This window comes from the organism of the source record quoted next, unplaced genomic scaffold, assembly GCF_019419815.1.
Source record: "Pyrus x bretschneideri cultivar Hongxiangsu unplaced genomic scaffold, Pyrus_bretschneideri_v1 Contig3, whole genome shotgun sequence".
NCBI lineage: Eukaryota > Viridiplantae > Streptophyta > Magnoliopsida > Rosales > Rosaceae > Pyrus > Pyrus x bretschneideri.
Window position 1 is genome coordinate 9,570,670 of NW_025999612.1, and position 24,197 is coordinate 9,594,866.

At 36.7% G+C, this 24,197-nt stretch overlaps 4 protein-coding genes across 7 annotated transcripts; 2 read left to right on the plus strand and 2 right to left on the minus strand.

Annotated features, from left to right (window-relative positions):
* The first annotated feature begins 2,230 nt into the window (after positions 1-2,230).
* LOC103952990 lies at positions 2,231-4,841 on the plus strand. Of its 2 annotated transcripts, XM_009364700.2 has the most exons (5): positions 2,231-2,395; positions 2,895-2,961; positions 3,157-3,287; positions 3,503-3,943; positions 4,108-4,841. In XM_009364700.2, exons 2-5 carry the CDS (start codon positions 2,935-2,937, stop codon positions 4,520-4,522), a joined length of 1,014 nt encoding a protein of 337 aa, XP_009362975.2. In that variant the 5' UTR covers positions 2,231-2,395; positions 2,895-2,934; the 3' UTR covers positions 4,523-4,841. The 2 variants fall into 2 exon arrangements, with proteins under 2 accessions (XP_009362975.2, XP_009362976.2); XM_009364701.2 differs by lacking the exons at positions 2,231-2,395; positions 2,895-2,961 and having other exon boundaries at positions 3,508-3,943.
* Positions 4,842-7,233: 2,392 nt separating this feature from the next.
* LOC125479797 lies at positions 7,234-11,387 on the plus strand. 2 transcript variants are annotated; one of them, XM_048589819.1, is made up of 5 exons: positions 7,234-7,437; positions 8,197-8,263; positions 8,552-8,950; positions 9,893-10,236; positions 10,549-11,387. In XM_048589819.1, the coding sequence occupies exons 1-5, from the start codon at positions 7,357-7,359 to the stop codon at positions 10,762-10,764; spliced, it is 1,107 nt and encodes a 368-aa protein (XP_048445776.1). In that variant the 5' UTR covers positions 7,234-7,356; the 3' UTR covers positions 10,765-11,387. The 2 variants fall into 2 exon arrangements, with proteins under 2 accessions (XP_048445776.1, XP_048445777.1); XM_048589820.1 differs by lacking the exon at positions 8,197-8,263.
* Positions 11,388-13,202: 1,815 nt separating this feature from the next.
* Positions 13,203-19,333, minus strand: LOC125479765. Its single transcript, XM_048589636.1, is given in 14 exon segments — positions 13,203-14,633; positions 14,896-15,107; positions 15,415-15,476; positions 15,558-15,857; positions 15,973-16,136; positions 16,246-16,388; positions 16,539-16,683; positions 16,924-16,942; positions 16,944-17,036; positions 17,143-17,381; positions 17,664-17,865; positions 18,190-18,326; positions 18,531-18,666; positions 18,807-19,333. Coding segments are annotated over 14 exon segments (3,255 nt in total). The 5' UTR covers positions 19,017-19,333; the 3' UTR covers positions 13,203-13,440.
* A 2,731-nt stretch (positions 19,334-22,064) lies between these two features.
* LOC103952992 (diphthine methyltransferase homolog) lies at positions 22,065-23,841 on the minus strand. 2 transcript variants are annotated; one of them, XM_048589711.1, is made up of 3 exons: positions 23,680-23,841; positions 23,112-23,443; positions 22,065-23,021 (listed from the first exon to the last, which is right to left on the minus strand). In XM_048589711.1, exons 2-3 carry the CDS (start codon positions 23,431-23,433, stop codon positions 22,294-22,296), a joined length of 1,050 nt encoding a protein of 349 aa, XP_048445668.1. In that variant the 5' UTR covers positions 23,434-23,443; positions 23,680-23,841; the 3' UTR covers positions 22,065-22,293. The 2 variants fall into 2 exon arrangements, with proteins under 2 accessions (XP_048445668.1, XP_048445669.1); XM_048589712.1 differs by having other exon boundaries at positions 23,112-23,435; positions 23,680-23,833.
* Between the last annotated feature and the right edge of the window lie 356 nt (positions 23,842-24,197).

Below are 24,197 nucleotides of genomic sequence, written 5' to 3' on the forward strand. Positions count from 1 at the left end.
TCTCTCGATTCTCTGCCTTGTTTGGCCGGTTCGCTTCGCTTTGTTTATATCTATTTGTTGATTTGTAGTTTTTTTGGCCAAAATTAAAATATATATCACGTAAATCCAACAAAGCGAAAATTGGGTGTCACCTAACAAGACATGCGTTACTTAATATATTCATCATCTAACGGTCTATATGCCTATGCGGTTAGATATGGTACTACACTTTAGGGTTAGTAGGTCACCAAAATTGTAAGGGATAAAGAAAAAGAAGTTTTAACGAAAAGCTCCTAGTATTGTTTACTTTAATGAAGAATCATATTTTTACACTAAAAAGTCAATTATGGTACTATTTATTTTATCCTTTATTTTGTTATTTTCGTTAAAACTTAAAGTTTTCAAGCACTTTTTATTAGTTTTTCTAAAGAAAATTGTTACCTAATTAAAGTAAAAATATTTTTTTGTTTATTAACAAGGAAAATTGTATTTGAAAATGGTTAAGTGAACCTGAAAGCAAATTGTCATGTCATCCCGCGGTTGATCAACACAGGAAAACAATATTAAAATTATAAATACAAGTGGTCGCTGGTTGAGCCAGGACATTTTTTTTTTTTTTGGATCTGGACTCGACTTTTTTTTTTTTTTTTTTCAAACGAGTTCAGGCCAATCTAAGTTTATGTGATTTTTATTAGTGGAACCAACTCATTTCAATTCGTTTGATACGGTCCGGTTTTACAAATCAAACGGATCTGTGTTTTTTCTTTTGCAAAGCATAAGCTTTTGACTCGTTTGAAAATATTTTTAAGAATTGGTTTAAAAAATATTTTCATCAAAGTATTTTTTGTCATTTTAAAAGAATAAACTTTTTATTTACCTTTACTCTGGCTTTTTCATGTCAATTCGAGATGAGTGATTGTAGTGGCGTGAACAAAAACAACTCAAATTAAGTCTATTGTCATAAAAGGAAGACCGGTGCTATCCACACATATTTTTAAGCCATCTCCAACCGAGGGCGGGCCAGAGGGCTCGTTTTAACCCTCTGGCCCTCCAAGATATTAATGAACAGTACATGACCATATTTGCCTCTGTCTCCAACCGAGGGTCAAAGAGCCATAGGGCCAAACATAATTTATTATTTAAAAACTACAATTTAAATTCAAATCCAAAGGCTAATTGACGTCAGCTAGCCATTAGTAGCTGAAATCATGCTGACGTCATCTAGCTTTGGATTTGAATTTTTTTTTTTTTTTGCTATAAATAGGGTGGATATTGGGCTATAATTCACAAAACTTTGAATTCAATCTATTTCAATTCAATCTCTTTCAATTCAATCTTTTTCAATTCAAGTTTGCAATGAATTCCAACTGGGAGTCCTCATCCAATTCCAAATTGGAAGCAAAATGGGCGTAAATGAGACGGGAAGATGAGGAGTCTGATGAAGAAGTTAAAGTAAGGCGCAACAAACAAAACAGAGCAAACGTTTAAGTTTTATGTTATTAAATGTTTTTAAACATGTTGTTTAAGTTTCATGTTGTTAAATGTTTTTTTTATGTTATATAATTTGTATGTTGGTTAATGTTATTTAATGTTGTTTCATATTGTTTAATTTGCTTCATGTTACTTAATTTAATTTAATGTTGTATAATGTTACTTAATTTCATTGTGGACCACTAATAAAATGGCAATCGTTTAGAAACTCTTAAACGGTCTGGACTAGGTTACCAGCTGTTTGGGCCAGCACATAACAAAATTTGAACTCAGTTTTGGATTTGTTTTATTTTTTTTTACACAAGCCGAGTCTAACTAAAACCGGATGTGGTCTGGATTCATGGGTCCAAGGACTTGTATGCCCACACTTATACAACTCATACTGTTCATCTTAAAGTTACGGAAATATTATTGACCTTTAAAAAATCAGCCACTCAGTAATATAGTCTGATGTATTTCTTTTCATTGAAAAATGAGAGATCTTAGGTTCGAATCTCGTAGATGACAAATTCAATACTAAATTAAGTTACTTATTGTGTGGTTTAACCGAACTCACTATTTATTTTATTCTTATGGTTAAAATCTAAAGTTTTAAAACTTTTTTTTATTAGTTTTCTTTTAATTTTATCAGGGAATTTTGTCATCTGGTTCCCTGGCGTGGCTCCTCTCCGGCTTTGGTTTCACCTTAACCTCTGGTTGTTCGTGCTTCATTATCCTCCACTCCACATTCCGCTGTTAAAAAAACATTGCATATAAAAACCCTAATTTCACCACAAAAGGGTCGAAGACCTTCCTCTGTCTATCTCTTTCTTCTATCCACTCTCTATTTTTGGCAAAATTCAATTCGGAGAGCGCGACAAAGATAAAAGCAGCATTTATCCCCAAATTTCACTAATTTTTGTGAAGGGAGGGAAGTTCATGGCAGGTTAGTTTGAATTTTCCCACCAATTCTTTCGTTCTGACTTTCAGTTATGCAATATAATTGTTTTGGTTTGGTTAGGGTTTGATTTGTGAGCTTGGGATTGTTTGGGTTTTTTGTAATTGGAGGAAATGGGGAAGAAGCGAACTCTAAAGCTATGAAATTTATGTTGTTTTGTTGAAAATTCAGCTCCTTTTTGGTGTTTTTGGGTGGTTTAGTGGGTTTTGGAATCCATTGCTTGTTGGGTTGCTGGGAATTTTGAGGAAAAGAGAGAGGGATGCGAGTTTTCAAGCTATTGCTTAATTTTGTTTCTGGGTTTTTTTTTTTGAATAATTACGATTCTATTATTCGAAATATTCCTAGCTTGAGATGAATTGGTGTTCTTGGTTTTAATTGTTAACTGTTTGTGATAAGTTTATGAATTCTGTTTATTGGTGTTGAGTTGTTCCTTCTGCTTTGCTTGCTGCAAGAGCTGGTGCTTATGTGTGGTTGTTTATGAAATTAGGCCCTGCTGAGTAAATGATTTGTTTGTTGAGGTGGAGACGATGGCATTGGTCGTGCATCAAATGCAGGTAATTGATATTAAGAGTACCCTGAATTTCATATTACATTGTATCCGTTTGACCTATTAGAGAGACGATCCATGTTTGCCCCTTGGTTTTCAGTTTACCTCGGCGATTTCTTGAATTTGGGATTGTATCTTTCTGTTACTAGCTTTCTCTTTTTATGCTGAAGTTTCTTTTTGTTTTTTTACTATTGCATTTCAGGGTACTTATGTTACGTATCCCTCGAGGCCCTTGTCATGGAGCAAAGGGATGAAGTTGAAGCAGTGTGTAACAACACATCAAATGGTGAGGACAGAGAGGTGCTTTATATTGAAGCGCAACCTTTGTTTGAGGTGGGAGTTTTTCCTCTATAAGTTTGTTATCTTGTTAATTGTTCTATTTACTTTCCTTTAGGCTTCGTGGTTGTCACTTTGCATTGAAATTCTTCTACTTGCACTTGTGGGAGTCGCATATGCACTATGAGGGAATGGATACGCACACCCATATCCACACCAAATACACATTTTTTTTATCTTGATCATTTAAATTCAGAGAACTTGTTTCACAGTGTAGGGGCTTCTCTCATGCGGGGACCAAAAGTTAAACCTTTCAGAGTTTCCGCCTTCAAGGGCAGTGCCCAGAATGGTAAATCTGGAGGTAGAACAAGTGGATCAAAGCTTCCCAAGAATTCAGTCAAACTGAAAGAGAATGAGGATACCATTACGAAATCTCAGGCAAATGATATTCCTCTTTCTTACGCCTCTGAAGCAAATGAAGGCATTGCATCGTCCCCCATCATTCATAATTTATTTAAGAAATGGCTGAGAATGCTTCGAACACCATCATCAAGTGAAGTAGAAGATGGGCTTTTGGGGGAAGAACCGCCTTCAATGAAGGTATCAGAAACTAAGCATGAGGTTCAAAACAAGGAAAAGGATGGGATTCTACGGACGTTTTGGTGCAATTTTCTCAGTCTAAATGCTACAATAAAGATACCCTTACTTATATTGTAAGTATAATGTGTGCTCTATCTCTCCATCTGCTTGTCTGTTTTTCCAAGTCCACGATTATTCTGTTTGCACGAACTTTTAGTTTTATGGGGTTAACGTGAGACATCTTGGATTTATTTGCTTTTATCTACGACATCATTTTAATTGTTCACTAAATATGCAGCATACCCATGTACCTGGCAGTTAATACGATTTATGGGGCCAAAGTTTCAAAGGAGTTGACGCCGTTGTGGGTTTTAGGACCCTTCATTGTAGCTCTCTACATCAAGATGCTTCAGTGGTTGTGTGCACTCTATGTTTTCAGCTTCAAGCAGACTGTTAAAGTAATCAAGAATTTACCCTCCTACTACATGGTGGCCTATACATACGTTGCACATGGGAAGCTTAAAGAGGAAATACGGACTCGTTTCTGGCAACCTTTACTGAACATTAAGAATTTAGACTACAAGAAATTATCAAGAAGAAAGCTGAAAGCACTGCAAGAGTTGATAGTCGAGAGATACCTTGATTTTGTGGAATCAATATGGCCTTATTACTGCAGAACAATCAGATTCCTAAAGAGGGCTAATCTCATTTAGATGCATCTGAGAAATGTCTTCTGTGAGAGCAATGGCTGAAAGTCGGAGTTGCTCCTGATGATGGTTTTAGAAGTTTGAGTTTCTTTTCGAAGAGCCAGCGGACCCCATTTTAGACCGGGGTTGTTCTTGATGTCTAGCTAGTCGAAGGATCATGACAAGCGGATTTGTCCGGTTTCTGTAATTTTTACAAGGTAGCATTCTTAATTTTTGGATGAGGTCCCTATCATTTTGTTTCTGTATTGTATTCAGCTGCCGCGAATGCTTTTGAGGTTCCATGATGAGATGGGGTTTGGAATTGGATGTTATAGAACTTGCTCTATTCTTTATTGTGCTTTGGTAGCTAGTCTGAGAATCATCATGCATATCACCTTAAATCTTCTGCATTCTTCCCCTATCCTTTCTTCCTCTCGTTCTTCCGAAAACCGATTAGGGTTCAAGGATGGATCGAGTTGTAGGGGCTTGATTGTTGGAATAGATAGAAGTAGGGCCGGGATGGATGCCCGGATGATAATGTACTAGAAACATCATGTGCCGGTGTGATTGCAACACTTCAAAAGAGTTGAAGAGAAGAAGAAGAAAGGATTCCCTTGGGAAGCTTGTGTAGAAAATACTTGGTTCATATGTTGAACATGTTATAAATCTTCAATAGTTATTTTGTTATGAACACGTTAAAATAAAATCTTCAATAAAAAAGAAAATTGTTATTAGTACTTCAAAAATCTTATTTGGCACTTCAAACTTTCTATAATTGGAAAAAAAATACACTTGTGAGAAGTGTAGAATGAGATTTATAAAGTGTTAATAACAGTTTCCGTAAAAAATTGTGTGTTTTCTGAATAAGGATCTAATATGTGTTTCTCCAAATAATGCTTTTATGTGACTCATAAACACTATTAACTTTTTCTGTTAAATGCAGCTTGAAGCACTTTTATAATTGCATTTAGGCTTTTCAAAAACAAATGTTGAGCATGCCCTAAAGATATAAAAAAAGTGTGACTTGAATGTTACGTATTATTCAATATGACAGGTATTTTAACCATTAGATTTAATTTTCACAACTATTTAAGTCTTCAATTTTCAATCTCAGTAGTTCACCATTTTATTGTTGGGAACTTCATGAAAAGGCTTTGGGCTAAGTTTATTTTAACAAAAAACCATATTATAACTTTATTTAATAAAAAAAGAATTAAATTTTAACGAAAAATCCTTAAATTTTAATGAAAATGACAAAAAAAAAACTTATTTTTAATGAAAAGGACACAATTAAAAAAAAAAATGATGCACGCGTGAGACATGTGCACTGTTTATGAAACTGAACATTATTTATGAAAAGGAACACTATTTATGAAACGGAACGGTACTATATTATTTATTGATCCAATTTCATAAATAGTGCCTAATTTTTTGTCCACTTTCATAAATAGTGTCTAGTTCTTGATAATGTTTCATAAATAATACCTAGTTATTGGGTCCAGTTTCATAAATAATGTATAGTAATTGATAGAGTTTCATTCATAGTGTCTCTTTCTTGATTCGGCTTCATAAATAATGTCTAGTTATTTATCCACTTTCATAAATAGTGCATAGTTCTTGGTCATATTTCATAAAATTGTCTAGTTCTTACTTCAGTTTCATAAATAGTGCATAGTCCAATTTCATAAACAATTTCCACCTATTGGTTTAGTTTTTGAAATAATGCCTAATTCTTTTTTCGTTTCATAAATAATGTCTACTTATTGGTCTAGTTTCATAAATAGTGTTTACTTATTGGTCTAGTTTCATAAATAGTGTTTACTTATTGGTGAAGTTTTATAAATAATGTTTAATTCTTAGTTCAATTTCATAAAGTTTGAAACTTAGACCCTTTTTGGTCTTGTAAAAGCACTCACTGCGCCAAAAAGATGAACCAAGAAGTGACTCTTTAGATCAAAACCTTGAGAATATTATGTTCTCAGTAATTATATTTAAAAAGCTATTTTCAATTACCAAATTAAAATTTCCTCACTTTTTTTATATATCTACAATAATAAATGTAACTCTCCATCCAATTTCTTGAGCTTGGGTGTCATATTGGAGAAATTTTTCCTTGTGCTCGTAACATAAATGATATGCCACATGTTATTATATAAGTGGTGGAAAATTTTATTTTTTATGTTATTAAATTTTTAACACAAGAATATCACAACTTGTATAGAGTGTACCATCCCGTATTTTGGGCATATTGAAATGTTTCTTGTCATCATGACTACTATTTTTCTTATTCTAAGCTAAAAAAAAAAAAAATATTAATGTAGCTGACGATAGGACAAAAAGGTGGAACGCGCTCTGCGCAAGTTGGGTTTGTTAGGTTTTTTATATTTTATTAGTCATTTGTCTTTATTATTAAATAAAATTAGCGGAAATTTTTTTATTAAAATGTAAAAATTTGAAGTTATTTTCAATAATTTTCTATTGTTCGGTGTTATGCGGTATTAAGAAATTTCCAAAAAACAAAAATAGAGAATACTCCCGTGAGAAGCAAAGGACGGAAATAAAAACAAAATATCCGCATAAATGTAACGTTGGGAGTAGGATTTTGTCCAAAACGATAGTCGTCCGCTTCGTCCCACCGAACACACAAACGAAAGCCGCCATCTTTCGCTTCAGTAACTCCAAAAACCCCCACTCCTGAGTTTCTTCGAATTCCTCTACTTTCTCACCCTTTCCTTCATTTTCCCGGAAAATTTTCTTCATGGGCAGCCTTAAATATTCATCGAATCAAACGGGTTTGCGTTATAATCCCGCAACATGCCGCCGTTGACTCTGCCTTGGCTTCTTGTTATTGGTTCATAGATATGACGCTTAAATGTGGTTCTTCGTTTTCTTGCTTGGCCACTTCTCCTGCTTCCCATTGCCAAACGAGAAGGGGTTCCCAGGTGCGTTGTAGGACCGTTTGGTTACTGAGAAAAAGTCTTGATATCTCCCAAATTTTTTGTTTTTTGTTTTCATGTTTGCATATGAACTTGTGGAATGTGTAGTGGGGTTGTTTTTGGTAGCTAAATGGTTTGGAATTGGTGTTTTTTTTAGGCCAAAAGGTGTGGAATTGGTAGGTGAATTTTGATTCTGCAAATACTGGTCAAAAAACAAAGAAGGAAAGAAAAAGTGGGATACTTTTTTAAAGTCTTTTATGTAAGAAATAGGGTATTATGATGTTAAAGAATCTAGTTTGGGAGAGATTTAGTTGTATTCGGGTTCGTAGTATTCAAAAATTTCGATTTAGGAATGGCTTTGTGAGAAGCTAGAGGTATCTCTTGGGGCAATTATGCCATATCAAGAGTAATTTGTTCATACCCTCTATTGTTTTATCTCCTACATGAATGAGGTATATTTTTTCACTTATACTCAGCTTAAGCTTCTAGGATTGATTCACATCAACACATTTGAAATGCACCTTGTGCGGTAGATTTTACCGTTGTTGACTAATTGGTGTCATTTTGCTATGCTGAAGTAAACCATGCTCGAATTCACTTCCAATCGGAGTCATTTTTCTAAATAGAGTCATTTGTCTTGAGATTTTTTTAATCCACATCTAGTTGTCTTATATGACTCTAGTCTGATAGTGTCAAATGACTGCCTCCTTTTAGAAGAACTTTATCCAGTCTTCAGCTTATAAATATATTTCCCTTGATGTCCAGTTGAGCTTATTGCATGTACCGTACTGCAGCCAACGATGTGGTGCTCAGCAGCTAAGATATGTTAAAGGTAGCCTTCATATTTGGTCTATAATTACTCAAGCCTTCAATTTTTTTTTCTCTATGGTGCAATGTAGCCAGCATAAGATGTGGTTTTTCCCCGAGGTAATGAGTATAGCGAAATTGTAGAAGCGAACCTATGGATTTCATTTTATTGTATCTACTTTTTGTAATTTGACCATTATTAGGTAACTTTTTTACCAAATAGTCTTTGAACTGTAATGCCATTACTTTGAAAAGTGAGAGATTTTTTTGGCTCTAAATATGCTTGGTCTATTTTTTCTGTTGCTGTAAGCAGGTAATTCATGTGTGTTCAGACATCAAATAGGGCAGGCAAGCAAAAGGATTCCAAACAGTCACAGTGTTCTCTTTGCTGTTGCTGAAGACCAGTCAGAATATAGTGATATAAAACCAGATGCTACGGAGCCAGAAAATCACTGTCCTAATTCTGAAGATATATTTCCTTCTAACAGTTCATATATCCATTTTGATGGTACTGGTGGAAAACCAGGTTTAGTCTCATTTTATAACCGTCCACATAAAAAGGAAGAAGAAGTTTCTACAAATAATCCAGAAAGGAACCAAAACAGCCTCTTATGGTTCATTGGTCCAGCTGTTCTCCTAGCTTCTTTCATTTTCCCCTCGCTCTATCTGCGCAAAATACTATCTACTATATTTGAGGATTCACTGTTGACAGGTGAGGATGCATATTTATATGTCGTGATTTTATGTTTATTAAAGTCCAGATATTTTTCATCACATGTTTTTTAACTAAAACCATAATTGCAGTAGATAGGATAGGCAGAACAGAAAATTTATCTTGTCAGCTTGAGATTTTGTTTCCTTATATCTATATACACCTTTCTGTGTATCACTTTCTCCACGCCACAACTTGCATTATTTTTTATTTTGCGTAAGACTATCTTGGGGTGTTGGAGTGACTCTATTAGAGTGATTATACTAGGTGAAAGTTAGTGCAGCCCACTCGAATGGATGAGGGTTAGGGACTCTAAATAGTTGTTGGTGAAGGAATGATTCTAGGAAACTTTAAGGAGAGTTTTGCTTCAGGTCGTTGTACTAATGATCGGTAGGTGGGACTGATACCTAACTCGGGTATCTGTCCCTGTGGAGGGCCCCCATTCAATGATCAGATATGTGCATGGGATTAGGTATGAAATGGGCCATACCAACTTGTTGCTTGAACAATTCCTAGTGGTAGGGAAGGGTTGGGTGACTGGAAGTGGTTTTGGGTGACGCGTGACATAGGTTAGAAAGTTTCAACATGAATATGATAGAAATAGACGAGAAAGGGGAGAAATAACTACAAGTGAAGGGCAATAATCAATTGAACATGGATGAAAATATTGAATAATGAGGCGAAGTTCTAAGAAGTAACGTTAGATGGGGTTCAATGGACTGGCAAAGTAATGTCTGTTGTTGGTTCAACTCTTGGGAATAAATGAATGTTGGCATTATGTAAAAAGTTGACATCTTCATAAAGCCTATAGCATATCACAACTTTTGGCCTATATCCTTCTTAACATATACATTCTACTTTTCTTTGTGAACTCATTTAATTCTTTCAGTTTAGAAAGTAAACCTTTTTCTCTTGTCTAAACCATAATATGTTTCTTCTCAGATTTTCTCATCTTGTTCTTCACGGAAGCTCTCTTCTACAGTGGTGTTGCGGTGTTTCTTCTTCTGATTGACCGTTTAAGGAGGACAACTGAACCAGAATTGATTGTCCCCAGTAACAGAACCCCAGCCCCTCAATTAGGACAGCGAATCTCGTCTGTTGCTTCCTTGGTACTCAGTCTTATAATTCCTATGGTGACTATGGGTTATGTTTGGCCATGGACTGGCCCTGCAGCTTCTGCTACTCTTGCTCCGTATCTGGTTGGTATAGTGGTCCAATTTGCATTTGAGCAGTATGCAAGATATAAGAAGTCACCTTCGTGGCCTGTTATCCCAGTCATCTTTCAAGTAATCCAATCCTTTCCTTTTCACTACGGATGTTGCATAAAAATTGAATTTGATCGTAGGAAAAATCTTGTGTCTCTTGTTGTCTAGTAGGTTGTTAGATTACTACTGGATGACAGTTCTTAAATTCTAGCCTGTCTAATTAGATATGCACCAATCAATCTCCGTCCTTAAACTGCGTGTGATTTGATAATCTCAGTTGAATCAATTTGAAAAACGATAAAAATGATATGAAGGACCTCCTGTATATAGTTTATAATTGTGTAAATATGCTGGCCTACAAATCAAAAGGTTTATTTTTGTTACGATTGGCAGGTCTATAGATTGCATCAACTGAATAGAGCAGCGCAACTGGTGACTGCTCTGTCCTTTACAGTCAGAGGAGCTGAGACGACATCGCACAACTTGGCAATAAACAGTTCCTTGGGTACACTGTTGAATGTCCTTCAATGCCTTGGAGTTATCTGCATTTGGTCTCTCTCAAGTTTCCTTATGAGGTTCTTCTCTTCCACCACCACTAATCCACCCTAAAGCCTGCAATATCATGTACGGATCATGTAACTCGGTGAATTGTAAATTACTCTACATCCACGAGTTTTGGAATGAGTTGGAGCTTGTAGCCAAGCTTCAGCATACCAATCTTGTTGGGCTCTTGGGTTGCTGTGTCGAAGAGGAGGAGCTGCTACTGATCTGCGAGTACATGCCCAATCGGAGTTTGGACAAACTTTTGTTTGGTATATCCTCATTATTTCTAAGATTTATATTCTTTGATTAGGTTTCTCCATCGAAAAAACACTAGCTCATTGTCCTTCATGGTTTGTCCAACCAGATCCATGTGAAAAAATAGAACTAGATTGGGGAAAGCGTTTTTGAATTATAGGTGTCGCTCAAGGAGTACTTTACATCCACAAGTACTCTAGACTGAAAATCATTCACAGGGACCTAAAAGCAAGTAATGTTTTGTTGGATGGCTCGATGAACCCAGAAATATCAAACTTGGAATGGCAAAGATTTTCAAGATAAATCAGACCGAAGCAAATACCAATAGGGTTGTTGGCACATTGTAAGGCTATATGGAACATGCTTTCAATCATCTAAACCTTATGCAATCACTACTTTAGTACCTTTGCTTATCGTACCATTAATTGATGCAACGGCTACATGTCTCCTGAGTATGATATGCCCATTTCTTTGAGAAATTAGATGTATGGCCATTTCTCTGAGAAACTAGATATATTTAGTTTCGGAGTGTTGGTGCTGGAGATTGTGAGTGGAAAGAAGAATGCTGCTTTTTATCGCTTTGAACATTCACCAACTCTTGCTGGATGGGTAAGTACTAAAAAAACATTCCAACTTATGACCATTCAATATTTAAGCCTTGCAACTGCAAATGACCGCAAAATTCAACATTTTATTTAGGCATGAGAGTTGTGGAAAGAAGGAAGAGGAAAGGAGGTGATTGATGAATCAGTGAGCCTGATGAAGCTTTGAGATGTATCCATGTAGGGTTTTTGTGTGTTCAATAAGCTCCAGCTAATCGACCAACAATGTCTTCGGTGATTCATATGCTGCAGAGCAATGAAGCTACATCTCTTCCACCTTCTAAAGAACCTGCCTTTTCAACACACAGGAATTCCAGTTTTGTTTGCTCTTCTCAAACTCCAACCTGTTTTTCCCACAACTCAGTCACCATGAGTTTGCTAGAAGGTCGATAGGGATTGGAAGAGAGTGACTGGCAAGCAGATGAGAAAATAGTGTATTACATTAGAGAAAGAAAAAAAAAACAGCTCGAAACTATAAGTTTTATACAAACACTTCAAGGGCTCAATTGGAATATGCTCATGATGATGTTGGTTTTACTATGTGTGTATTTGATGTGTGGAGGTACATCATAAGATTGGTGTAGTGATATACACTTAATCAAAGAGTGTGATAAGATGTCTGACTTATCATAAGAGTTATAACCATTCTGTAAGTGATATGTCTTATCATGAAATGATAAGACCATTTAAAGAAGTCTCACAACAATCTCTCAAGAGTAAGATGAAGTCTATAAAAGAAGGATTCATTTCTCCAGACAAATGATCCAATATGAAAACAATTCTCTCTTCTTCCTTTTGGTGTGCTGAATCAACAGTCTAACGGCATTAGAGATTGATCCTGTGAAATCCTATAATCCAAACTAAACCTAATGGCACCAAATTTTTATTGTTATTCAGCTACAGATGTGGGTGTAACCATATCATAAAAAGAAAGTACATTGAACTAAAGAAAAAATAGAAAATTTTCAACGTCGTCCAACTTTTATAAAACAAGTACACTACACCGACAACTAATTTGTCTAGAACAAAAAATTTCACATTAGAATATTCATAATTCACAACATGGGTTTTCCAGGGTTGGAATTGCAAATTATACAATCTGACAGTGATAAACATCTGCCGAATAGCAAGTTGACAACTTGAGCTACAAGTAAAAGATGCGTTCAACAAATCTTTTATCAATGAGAATTCGAACTTGAGACATCTGGACTACTTGGTGCAGTCGAATCATGTTAAACTTTACTTGTATTAAAAAGAGGATTGAGCTGTGATGATGATGGGCTTTTAGGGAGCAGAGGGATTGCTTGGCCTGCAAGAATAATTGGATTCATAGCCTCAACATTCCTTTTGTCCGGCTGGGACACATTCACCAGTCTGCTCAAACTATAGAGAGACTGAATGCACCCTGCAGATCCAGAAAAGAAAAGGATGTGTAGCTGTCGGAGTTCAAATAGTTGTGACTTCTTACTGACAGAAGCATTGGAAAGTGAAGGAACAAAATTTCACAATTTTTCTTCTGAAATATGTTCGACTGAGTAGTCCGGAAAGTTAACAGTTAGATCTTGCATATAGGGATCTAATGTATCTTTTCAATGATTAGATCATCTATAAAACTCGTACCAATGAGTAAGATGTAGCATTGTAGTCTACTGGCAACTACTGGTCATAATTAGATTGGAGAAATTTTTTTCGGATGACAGAAGGTATTGCTCAAGGAGTACTTTATGTCCACAAGTACTCTAGATTGAAAATCAATCAACTATACATTATCTGTTGAGACTTGAGAGACAAGCAATTGCAAAACAATTTGGAACATCTTTTGCTGTTGGGAAAACTTCTCTTTGTTCTTGTTTGGTAATCAGGGAAAACTTCCCTTTTGTCTCTTTCACTTGGATGCAAAAATGGCCTCTAAATCTTTGTACAGCCCTCTTGATTTCGATTTATAATCAACGGAAGAATTTGGCGTTGAGGAGCTCCCGCTCCCTTTCGCACTCCAAAACCCGCTCCATCTGGTTCGAGTGTGACTACTTGAAGGATCATTCGTAACACCACTTCCTTCTTTACTAAAGCTAGATTTTGCCATCTCCCTTAGTTGTTTTAGCCACGGTTTATCTGTTGCAGCTGAGCTCCGGTAACCTCCTGTAGATGAACTAGGATCCCTCGTTGCTCCCTCGGTCTGCTGACTCACTTGGAACTCGCTCTCCACTTGGAACTTGCTTTCCAAGGTATTGATCAATTTCCGCGGCATGAATAACAGGAGGCATCCAACTGAAGCTAATTTCAGACCCGTTAAGAAGTTCTCAGCAGGATCCAGCAGCAATGTTTGTTTGTACAATGCATACCATTCATTAATCATCTGTGCAATAAATCCGACTAGGAATAGAAATAGCATGAAAAGTCCAAGTTTAGTCTTGTCGCCGGCTGAAAAATCCTTCTCCAAGAGAAGCAAGCATGTTGCAAATAATCCGACTTCACTGGAAATCGAGATGATCTCCACCAGCTGAACCTTTTTCTTAATGAAGGGCTTCTTGAGAACAATGAAAAAGAGTTGGAAAGAGGTTATGCAAAGTAAGGTGATCGAAGGAGTTTTCGAGGACCATTTGCCCATGTAGACACCAGCCATGATCCCAACAGCAACCCTTTTCACGCATTCCAGCAGCGTGTAGTATATTCGCAGTATTCCAAACACCTTTTGGATAAAAGGTGCTTCTGCATCTTCTGTTTCATCATCGGAAGCAATAATGGAGTCCCCATGCTTGCCAGCATTGCCCTCAGAAATCTGAGAGAGCATGTACTTTGGGGGGCCTCTTAGATCTTCAAAGAGAGGGCCGAAAATGATTAGATAAACAGAGTTCTGTTGACCTTTCCATGTCCACTGACCTCTTTTGCCCGGACCTAGGGTCACCCGGACTAGCTCTTGATACCAGTGAAACTTCAGGCCTTCGTGATGCACTTCCTTGTACTGAAGCAGCTTTCCGAATGTGATGCCAACTGAGAGGAACAAGAACAAGGCGAGCAGCAGAAAAGATGTGACAACCAGCAACAGACTGCCAACTATAACCCCAGATGAAACTCCTCCTAAAACAGTCAAGGTAAGATTTGTTTACTTTCCGAAAGTCTTGAATGAGAACAACATAACAACAAAACTGAATGTTTATTGGGATTCTAGTTTGAGGAAATAAACGGTTTATGATTCGATGCTGATATCCAATTACTCGTCTGGTATATACTAAAACATGAATTCGAAAATCTAAGCAAAGCTAAAGATGTTTTGATTCCTGCCAAAGAAAAAACTTAGAGAAATGAGAGGACGAAAGAAACAGTATCGAGTAAATTGTACCTCTAACTAGAGCAGCAGAGGCCTCACAAATACAAGGCAATGCAAGTATTACAAGAAATATCTCAAATCTGGGGAATGTGAGTGCTCCATAACATCCCCGTTTCTCAGAATTTTTCCTCAGTTTCAGGATAAAAAGAACTAAAAGACGTAACAGAATCAAACTGCCACAAAACACAGCTAACCAGAACATCGTTCTATCAAAATTCCTCCACCTACACAGGAGACCAAATCTTTAGAAAAGTAACTTGTCTCTTTATACTTCGCCTGAGATTTAACACAAGGTATTAATCAAAAGAAGAAACTGCAGCATTCGGAGTACAAAATTTAGTAATGGCGTTGTAAGGACCATGATTAGTATATTTTGCAAAGTTAATCCACAAAATCTTCATAAAAATGTAGAAATTTGGGTTGTGTTTACTTCTTTGGCATGATGCATGCCTATTGAATTTGTGTTTATTCCTCCCACTTCGAAGTCTCTGCGTTAGAAACATATCTACATAATAAATACCATTAACTTACCGGTTAGCGTTATAACGATTGGAGAGATACTCAGCTTCAGGTCTAATGTTTTCACCGTCCAACTGCAGAATGCAATTATCATAATTATATCCACTGGACACTAATAGAAATCGCTAATTACAAGAAAGGCCAACGTTTATCACCTCAAAAAACATTCTGTATTCTGCTGGACTAAGTGGCAACCCGTACAGTGAAGTATCCTTCTTAAAACTCTCTTCTTCTAGTTGCGCACTTTGCAAAATTTCGGAGCTATAATTCTCGATGATGTAGGAACTCGAGCTGGGGAAAGGACTAGAGACTGGGAAGCCATTCCCTGATTCCCATGGGAGACTATAGTAAGGAATGCTCCACTGTAAACCCCTTACTAGTTCATAAAAATTAACGGGTAGCGTAACTGCCAACCATCTAGAGAGTGCAAAAACTTGAATATGGCAAGCAATTCTCTGGATAAGAGTAAAAAGGAAAGTAAATAATTAGATTTACAATGATAGAAAAATGGTGAATCATACAAGTATCTGTTTATTAAGATGAAGCATCAAAAGAAGTTGAGTGTCGTACAAAAAGATTTCTTGCTGGTTCAGATGCCAAAGAAGGTCTGCTAATTGACCAAAGAGATTGAAGGCTTGCAGTTGAAATCGAAAGCAGCCCTGCAGCTATGGACGTCAACACAAAAAGAGCAGTTGCAAATGCTGATATGACAGAAGATATCACAGGCACCGAATCTGCATATAATGTCCGTAACGTTCATCACTGATAACTACGAGAAAAAGAGAGAAAGACGGTTGAATTGCTGATAGCAATTAATTAACTAGCACAAAGTTTGATCCTTACAGTGTGTCACTCGAAGAACATTTGATGCAAGATTTTTATTTCCAGTAACATCTCGGGATGTGTTTTCAGGAACATTGACAGAAACAATGTCATCAACTCCTTCTATTTCGGCAATGTATGTGCTCTTACTTATTTCGCGAAAGCTGTAGATAGTAAAGATTCTCAAACGGTGTACAAAAATAAATATGCAATAGACTTCACAGCAATACGCTATTGATTCATTGTGTCATAGTACTGTGCATCAAATGAAAAACATGTACGAATAGGAAGGTTGGGAAAGATTAACTACTTGCCTTTGTAAGCGCCCTCCTGATAGTGCCAAAGAAGAAGAGTTGAAATCAAATACAGGCTTCACGAACTTTATAAATACGGGGATACTGTGTTCTCTTGTTCTCATACTTGAGGGTGTACTCAACTTCACAGCAGGTCTTTTTGAATCTAAGGTTTTCGATATCCAGATTAACAAGTGAAGAAAAGAACCAAATGTCAGAGCCCGCATGTAAAACTACTTTAATGCATACCAAAAAGATATGTTTGAAGTTCTTCTGTCAATGTAAGGGCTCATCACTTCAAAGAGCAAAAATGTAAAGTTATACAAACATATATATCACAATTAATATCATGGAGAACATATGAATGGACTCCAGGAAAGCTCTACAAAACCAAAGCAGTTCGTACCAAAAAGGAAAGTTGTCGGATGAAATTGGAGAAACTGGAGTCCCTTGTCTGCTTATTATCAAGTTCGAATTGAGGCTTACTGTGACTATAGCGACGTTAGATATATCTGCAACCTGAAATGGAATCATGTGACCAAAATCCAAGGATTAGGAGAGATACGCCTAACATCTACAACATTAAAATTCAAACTAAGGTACATCAATCTATAAACCAACTAACCACAAAGCCAAATCTGCGATTCCCGAGGTTCTTTCTGCTATCAGGGAGAAGTGATCCCTGACTTATGTTGAGGGAATTTAAAATTTCTGCAGATGAATTCAGAACTGGTTCTGAGAAGTACAAATAAATCTTTAGGTTATTGTAATTGTTAGTTGCCTGCACTGTTCTGGTTTCACCATTCAGCTGAAGTAGCCTTTCGGGAATATGAATCCTCAAGTTGACAAACACATTTCTTCTATCTGCAGAAAAATCCATGAAAAGAATACATTCTGAGTACATTTACGTTGAGTATATAATTTCGTATGTGACAAAATGGCTACATTTTTTTTAGTAGAAAGAAAACAAAAGTTAGATTTAAGTCCGAATTAGCATTCAGTGTAAGTTATAAGTGACATGCTGCATTCCAAAGGTAAACAATACTGCAAAAATCAACAATCCTTTCCAACGAAATTCACAATCATATTCTCAAAGATATATATATCCTCTTCCAATGTACCCTCGAGAAGTAAAAAAACACTCACCAATGCGTACATAGAATCTTGAATTTTCCGTTCTTACAAAACTGTTTCCAGCATTATCGGTGCAGAAATTCTTGTCCATCACCAGGATAACTCGTCCGTATTGAACAGAGGGTGATAAACCCACAAGAAGAGAATATCTAAGGTTCGGCTGCAGAGTATTGAGTGAAGATGGTACAACTTGGCCAGCCCCATAGACTAGCAGCTGCAAAGAGAAAGAGAAATCCATCAAATCTCCTTGTTTTCTTTACAACAAAAATCACTGGCCAGAGGAAAAGTAGCCATTCACAATAACAAAGTGCACCTAGAGTACGTGAGCACCTATGTTAAATCTGTTAATTATACTAACACGAGATCTTATTCATCGTTATAACTGATTAAGCTATGTTTAGGAATGGAAAATTGCCGAATGAATCTTCCTACTTTAAAAGCGTGCCGAAAAATGATTGTAAATTTGTAATCACAGCACGATACAGAAGAATACATGCTAAAATGTTAGCATTATAATTTTGAGTTTGCACCTACTCACGTTGCAGGTGTTCGTAGACAAACATCCAAAACCTCCTCCACCACTACAGGGCTCACTGAAAGAAATATTTACAGAAACATTCAAAGCGTTCGTAAAAGATCTAGAGGCAGTAACAGTTGCTGTTGGGGGTAGTGTATCTGCAGAAATGCATATAACTTAATGTTAGAACAAAATTCAAACTTAAATTTCGAAGTACGCGATAGTTTTTCGAAAAATTTGACTCCTTCAAGCTTCTTTTATAGAAAGACACTTAACTTTTAAGCAAGGGTGGGATTACTAAGATTCGGAGACTAAATTTCGAAAAGAGTAAAACTCAAAAAGGATAAGGGAAGGGTTCTAACCAACAGTCCAGTTATGTGAAGCACAAGCAACTCCTGGAGGCCCATTGGTGCAGACCTCAACTGTATGATTTCCATCCTGCAAGCCTGAGTACGAAACGTTTCGAGTTCCACAATAAGAACTCACCCCATCATCCAGCTGCATCATATTACATAACCAATGTCTTCACTTTCAGTATTCATATAAAATAAACAACAAAACTCCAACACAGAACATGAAAAAATTTGAGTGATGAGAGAGAGAGAGAGAGAGAGAGAGAGAGAGAGAGAGAGAGAAACCTTGCAACTGAAGCTACAATTTGTACAGGACTCTGCATTTCCTCCAACCAAAGCTTCAAAGGAAAATGTGGCCGAGTTGAGATGAGAGAATGCATGTGGAGCCTTCAAGAACTTAACAGAAACCTCTGAACCATCAGAGTTTGCTTTCGAACACAAAAATGGAACCACCCAAAGAATCAAAACTGCCCATGAAATTTTAAGAAACCCCATTTCAGATGAAGCCTCAATGAACCAAAATTTACTGTAAAAAGTGTGAGTCTGACATATCTATCTAAAAGTGTTTTGAGCAATGAGAGCAGAACACTGCATTATAAATTTTGTTTTGGGTTAGAGAGAGAGAGAGAGTGAGAGAGTGAGAGAGATTAGGGAAAATAATGGAAGTGAGAGGAGTTAGCAGGATGACTTGGGGTGTTTAGTGGTTGATGAAGTTTCAGATAAAAAATTGGTGCCTCTAGAAAGAGTTGGCTGGCATAGCAAGAACAAGTGTTATCCTGGGTGGGGGTGGGTAGATAAGAAAGAGAGAGAGAGAGAGAGAGAGAGAGAGAGAGAGAGAGAGAGAGGGAGACTGGTAAGAAACACCACTGCTGTTATCAGCTATAAATGAACTGCAGGCTCAGTTGTCCAAATGTCAGCCATAAAGTCTTAAAGTGGGAGCTCCTAAACCAAGATTAGTAACATACTAGTCGTTAATATCATTTTAATCTCCTTTAATATTACCCCTCAAGTCTAAGCTAGATTGAACAAAGTTACAAACAGATGTGAAGTTAAACCGTCAGAGCTTTTTTTTTACAATCGATATTACTAATTTAAGCTGCACTCAAAAAATATGGGAGAGTTTGAACCTAAAAACAGTGAGTTGAAGAAGACCCTATCTTCCAAGGTAATTCACCGCTTGCAGATTGTCGAAGCTTAAATTTTAATTAAATGTTAAGCTGTGCATTAGGACCCTAATCACTGCTTGACAAGTTTTAATTGTTTAAAATTTTGGTGAAGAAAAACATTTCCACGTGCATGGATAGCTTCCAGGGACAAAAGAGAGGCAGACCCATGTTTTCCTTCTCAGAACTTTATAATTTTAATGTTTCATATTTTATTTACTCTGCTACAAAAAATATAGATACATGTGAGAGCAGATTTGCTCCAATAATCCCACTCGAGAGCAACTAATAAATTAATCAAATTCCGCATTTTGATTCTGAATACGGGTTAGTAAAAATGTCATTAGTCCAAAGAACTTCATATAATTTATAAAGGAGACGAAAAAATGTTGGGGCATGTTACTTCTGCAGTAAATAGCAACAGCAGAGTCAAATTTATGATGTTCTCCACAAAGACCAATCATTTGGTTGGTAAAAAATGAAAAGTAACAAAAAAATTGTTACATCTAAATCATGATATGATTCTCAAAGATGCAAACGTTCATTTGAATAAAGCCAAATTGTTGTGCGTCTTTCGTTTTTTGTTCAATTGCAGCCAGTGAAAGATTCAAATTGTGATAATTTGTAGACCATCCCTGTTTGACGCTTCCTCTTTTCTTTAACGGATAGGGGTTAAATCAGTTGGCCAAAGCAGTGTGTTTGTCATTTGCATTTGAAGTCAATCTTCCATGTAAATCAAGTAATTTAAGATTTGTTTGGAAGTACTTTTAAAATGACTAAAAGCGCTTTTGGAAGAAGCACCATATATGTGTTTCTTGCAGGAAGCACTCAAGTAATTTTCTAAGATACACTTGGAATTTTACTAAGGATTGGTTTAAAAAACATTTTCACCAAAATCGCTTTCAGTCATTTTAAAAGCACTTCCAAATGAGTCTTTAGTACTTAAACAATTAAACTAGTGTGTCAAAGCAGTGTGTTTGTTTCTTGCGTCCAAATTCAATCCTCCACCCTTAAATAAAAGAATTTAGTGTTTGCACTAGTTGGCCAAAGCAGTGTGTTTGTTTCTTGCATCCGAGTTCAATCCTTCACCCGTAAATTAGAGTAATTTAATATATCGCATTGATTCTTACTGAATGGCCAATAGTTTGCATGGGGACCATGGGTATTTTCAAGAGTAAATGTAAACCACGAAGAAATTTAATGGACAAAGAGGGGGTGAAATTAAGTGACTTGCGTCTTGTTGGGGTCGTACTTTTTGGGCCACACATGCATTGAAACAAATAAAGCAAAGACAAAAATTGGGGAAGATTATTGTCAGATTGTGAACCCTAGTGTGACAGTTACATTAATTCTTGCTATAGAAATATATATTTGAAAATTGTCATGGATGCTCCACCTCAAAAACATTATCTCTCTCTTGCAGTACAGTGCTAGGAGGAAAGGACACTGATAAAAATACCGGGTTTTTAGTCGTTAGATTCTTGGTTATTGAAAACTGGAGGTTTTCTATTACGTTATGTGGTATTCTATACTTCAAGATTTTTTATCGTTAAATTTTTAATTATTGGAATGAGGGTTGTCTATTATGCTTCAAAGTATCTTATACCCTAAGGTTTTTGATCCTTAGATGGGCTAAGGATTCGGTGTATGGTATACGTCGGTCCTTGCAGCGTAATAGAACAACGTGACAAACAATAAAAGGAGACAAGACAAAAGAACATTGTCATTTTTTGTACACAAACATGACCTTCACATGTACCTAACATCTTTCCTTCAATTGGCTTGTTGTAGCTGTAGAGTTCCTGGAAAATGGCCCAAACGTTCAACAACATTTTTCAGCAGGCATAAATTCTGTACAATCATTGATCGTTAAGTATTGAATTGAGAAGTTTGGTTAGTACCAGGACAGGTGAATCCCCAGAGTTCGGTATGAAATCCGACTCGACAAAAGGAGAAAAACTTCATTGGAACTATTGAACTATGCCGCTACGCTACCACCTAGTTCTTAATCTAGTGATACAGTGCTACTTCTCCTTTCGAGATCACAAATTCGAACACCTCGCCCGTCATTAAAAAAGTGCTACGCATCACTCGAAGGAACACATTCATCTAAATTTATCATCGAAAAACTTGAACACCTTAGTTTATTGTTCCTTATTTTGTTTGTATTTCTCTCTCTATTTGTTTAGTTCACAAGGCTCACAGTTAAAGTGGCTTTTCACTGGAAATAATCCCAGTAAAGCAGGACCCCCTGTTTCAAGGTTGCTGTCCAATCTTAGCAAATAGTGAAGTGTTAATTGTTTAATCATAAGATAACTAGAACTTGAAGCAATTAATACAAAAATGAAAAGATTAATGCAAACTCCACCGAGAATTATCGTAGAAGCAAAAGCAGACCATGTTTCATGGGTTCCTGTCTTAGCTTTAGATCATAAAGTAGTAATCATGTTCGTTGTTTAACCTTAACATAGCCAGAATTTGAAAGTCTCGTATTAACTTGAACGAAAAAAGATAGGGTTCATGACTAATCCGTACCTAATAATGTGCGAATGCAGAATCTGTCAAATTGACGCCATTGGATCGTTCCCAGCTCAACTAAAATGATGTACTCAAAGCACAGAATCCTGTAAATCACTTTCTGGCATCCATAAACGAAGAAGACGGTCATAAAATGAGCAAGTAGCAACTAAAGTGCTATTCCTTTTGCCTTCATGGAACGATTTGTCTCTGTGCCAGTCAGCTCCATATGCAAGTGACTCGTGCTTGCTGTACGTTTCAATCACTTCAGTTTTATCCTCATTAATGTTGACTATCGAAAATCCGTTGTGCATACAAGCTGTCAAGACGAGACCGGCCACAAAAGGATGGAACTTGATCCTCCACACTCCTCCCCCTAAGCAAACAGAGGTTTCATTAACTGGTGTTGATATTGATCTTACATCCCACAACCTCAGGTACTCATCATAGCTGCCAGTAACTACACTATTCGAATCGTAGGGATTTTTGGCTATGCAGCAAACTCCCATTGTATGGGCCTTGGTGTTCTGAAACGCCAACTTCGAAGGACCATCTCGCAAATCCCAGCATTTGAATTTGCAGTCATCTGAACCACTGTACACCAACTGGGGCTGGTGGATATCATAGGAAGCTGTCCAAACCTCAAAATCGTGCGCTTTCCATGTTTCTTGTGTCTCAATTTGGGATTCCCCAATTGAAGCTATCACGACTGAACCATTCGAAAGCCCCACGGTGATAGAAGTGGCTGAAGGGTTCCAATCCAGGAAAAGGCACATGGATGAACTGATCTTTTCATCAGTTATCTTCCTCAAAGAAAACCCTGCACCAAAATTTCATAACAGTGATCATATTGAAAAAGCTAAAATATTTTCATTGCTTACAACTCAAGGAACACATAAGCACTCCATACCTTGTGCTTCATCCGAGCAGGATTCCAGACCGTGAATTCTCAAGTAACCATCAGCGTCGGCTAGAGCAAGAAGAGGACTCACGCTGTCTCCAACTGGGTTCCACTTTATATCGAAAATCCCTGCCGTTTCAATCCGCTGAAACAAATCAAGCCGACCCAAGTCAGCACCAACGTTGAAAAGCGATATACTTCCAGCTCGGATCGGTCGTTCACCCTCTCGCAGCGTGTACGTTGAAGCTGCCAGAACATGGCGGTATGAATCGTGCGGGCAAAACTCTACGGCATCGGCATTGCCCTCCAAATTACAATGTGCCACATCCATTCCTTGATCACTTTCAAACAAATTACATACTCATTTGACGATTCAAAGTCGATTCAAAACTACTTAGGCATTTCGTCAAACACGTAATATGCATAAACTTGAAGTGATTACAGTTCTTGTAAAAGTTGTGGGCTTTGACAAAAATTAGATTCTGAATTTTAATTGTGTTAGGAAGATAATATTGTAATACAATAATTGATTATATTACGTATATAGGTATATGATCAAAGGAGAAGAAGATGTTACCGTTGTTCGTTGGCGGGTTTTTCTTAACTGCAAAACGGGTGCGAAGGACTTAAACGAGGTTTGGGTTGTGTTTGGCGGGTGTGTGTTATTACGTAGAGATTGCGGACACGACTATTGAAAAAAACCCTTAACCCAAACACAGCTCAATATTTTCTTGTTTTTTTAAAGGGTAGCGGTATTCCCTTAGCATTTTATACTTCTCACAAACCTCTTTTAATTTTTTGTCATCAGATAGAATGAATTGAAGATAATTAATGAACAGAAATTAATAAGAATGTGCGAGATAATAATTGATGTGTGAATGCCGCTATCATTTTAAAATAAACCATTAACCCCGAACATAGCTCAAAATCTTTTTTTTTTAGTCTTTTCACATTAGAATGTGTTTCGTCTCGTCTTAAGAATTCATGGTTATTATTATTATTATTATTATTATTTTGCCCTTAATATTTAAAGCTATATATTCATATTATATGAACGCATTCATCAAAATAATTGCTTGGCAAAGATACAAATGA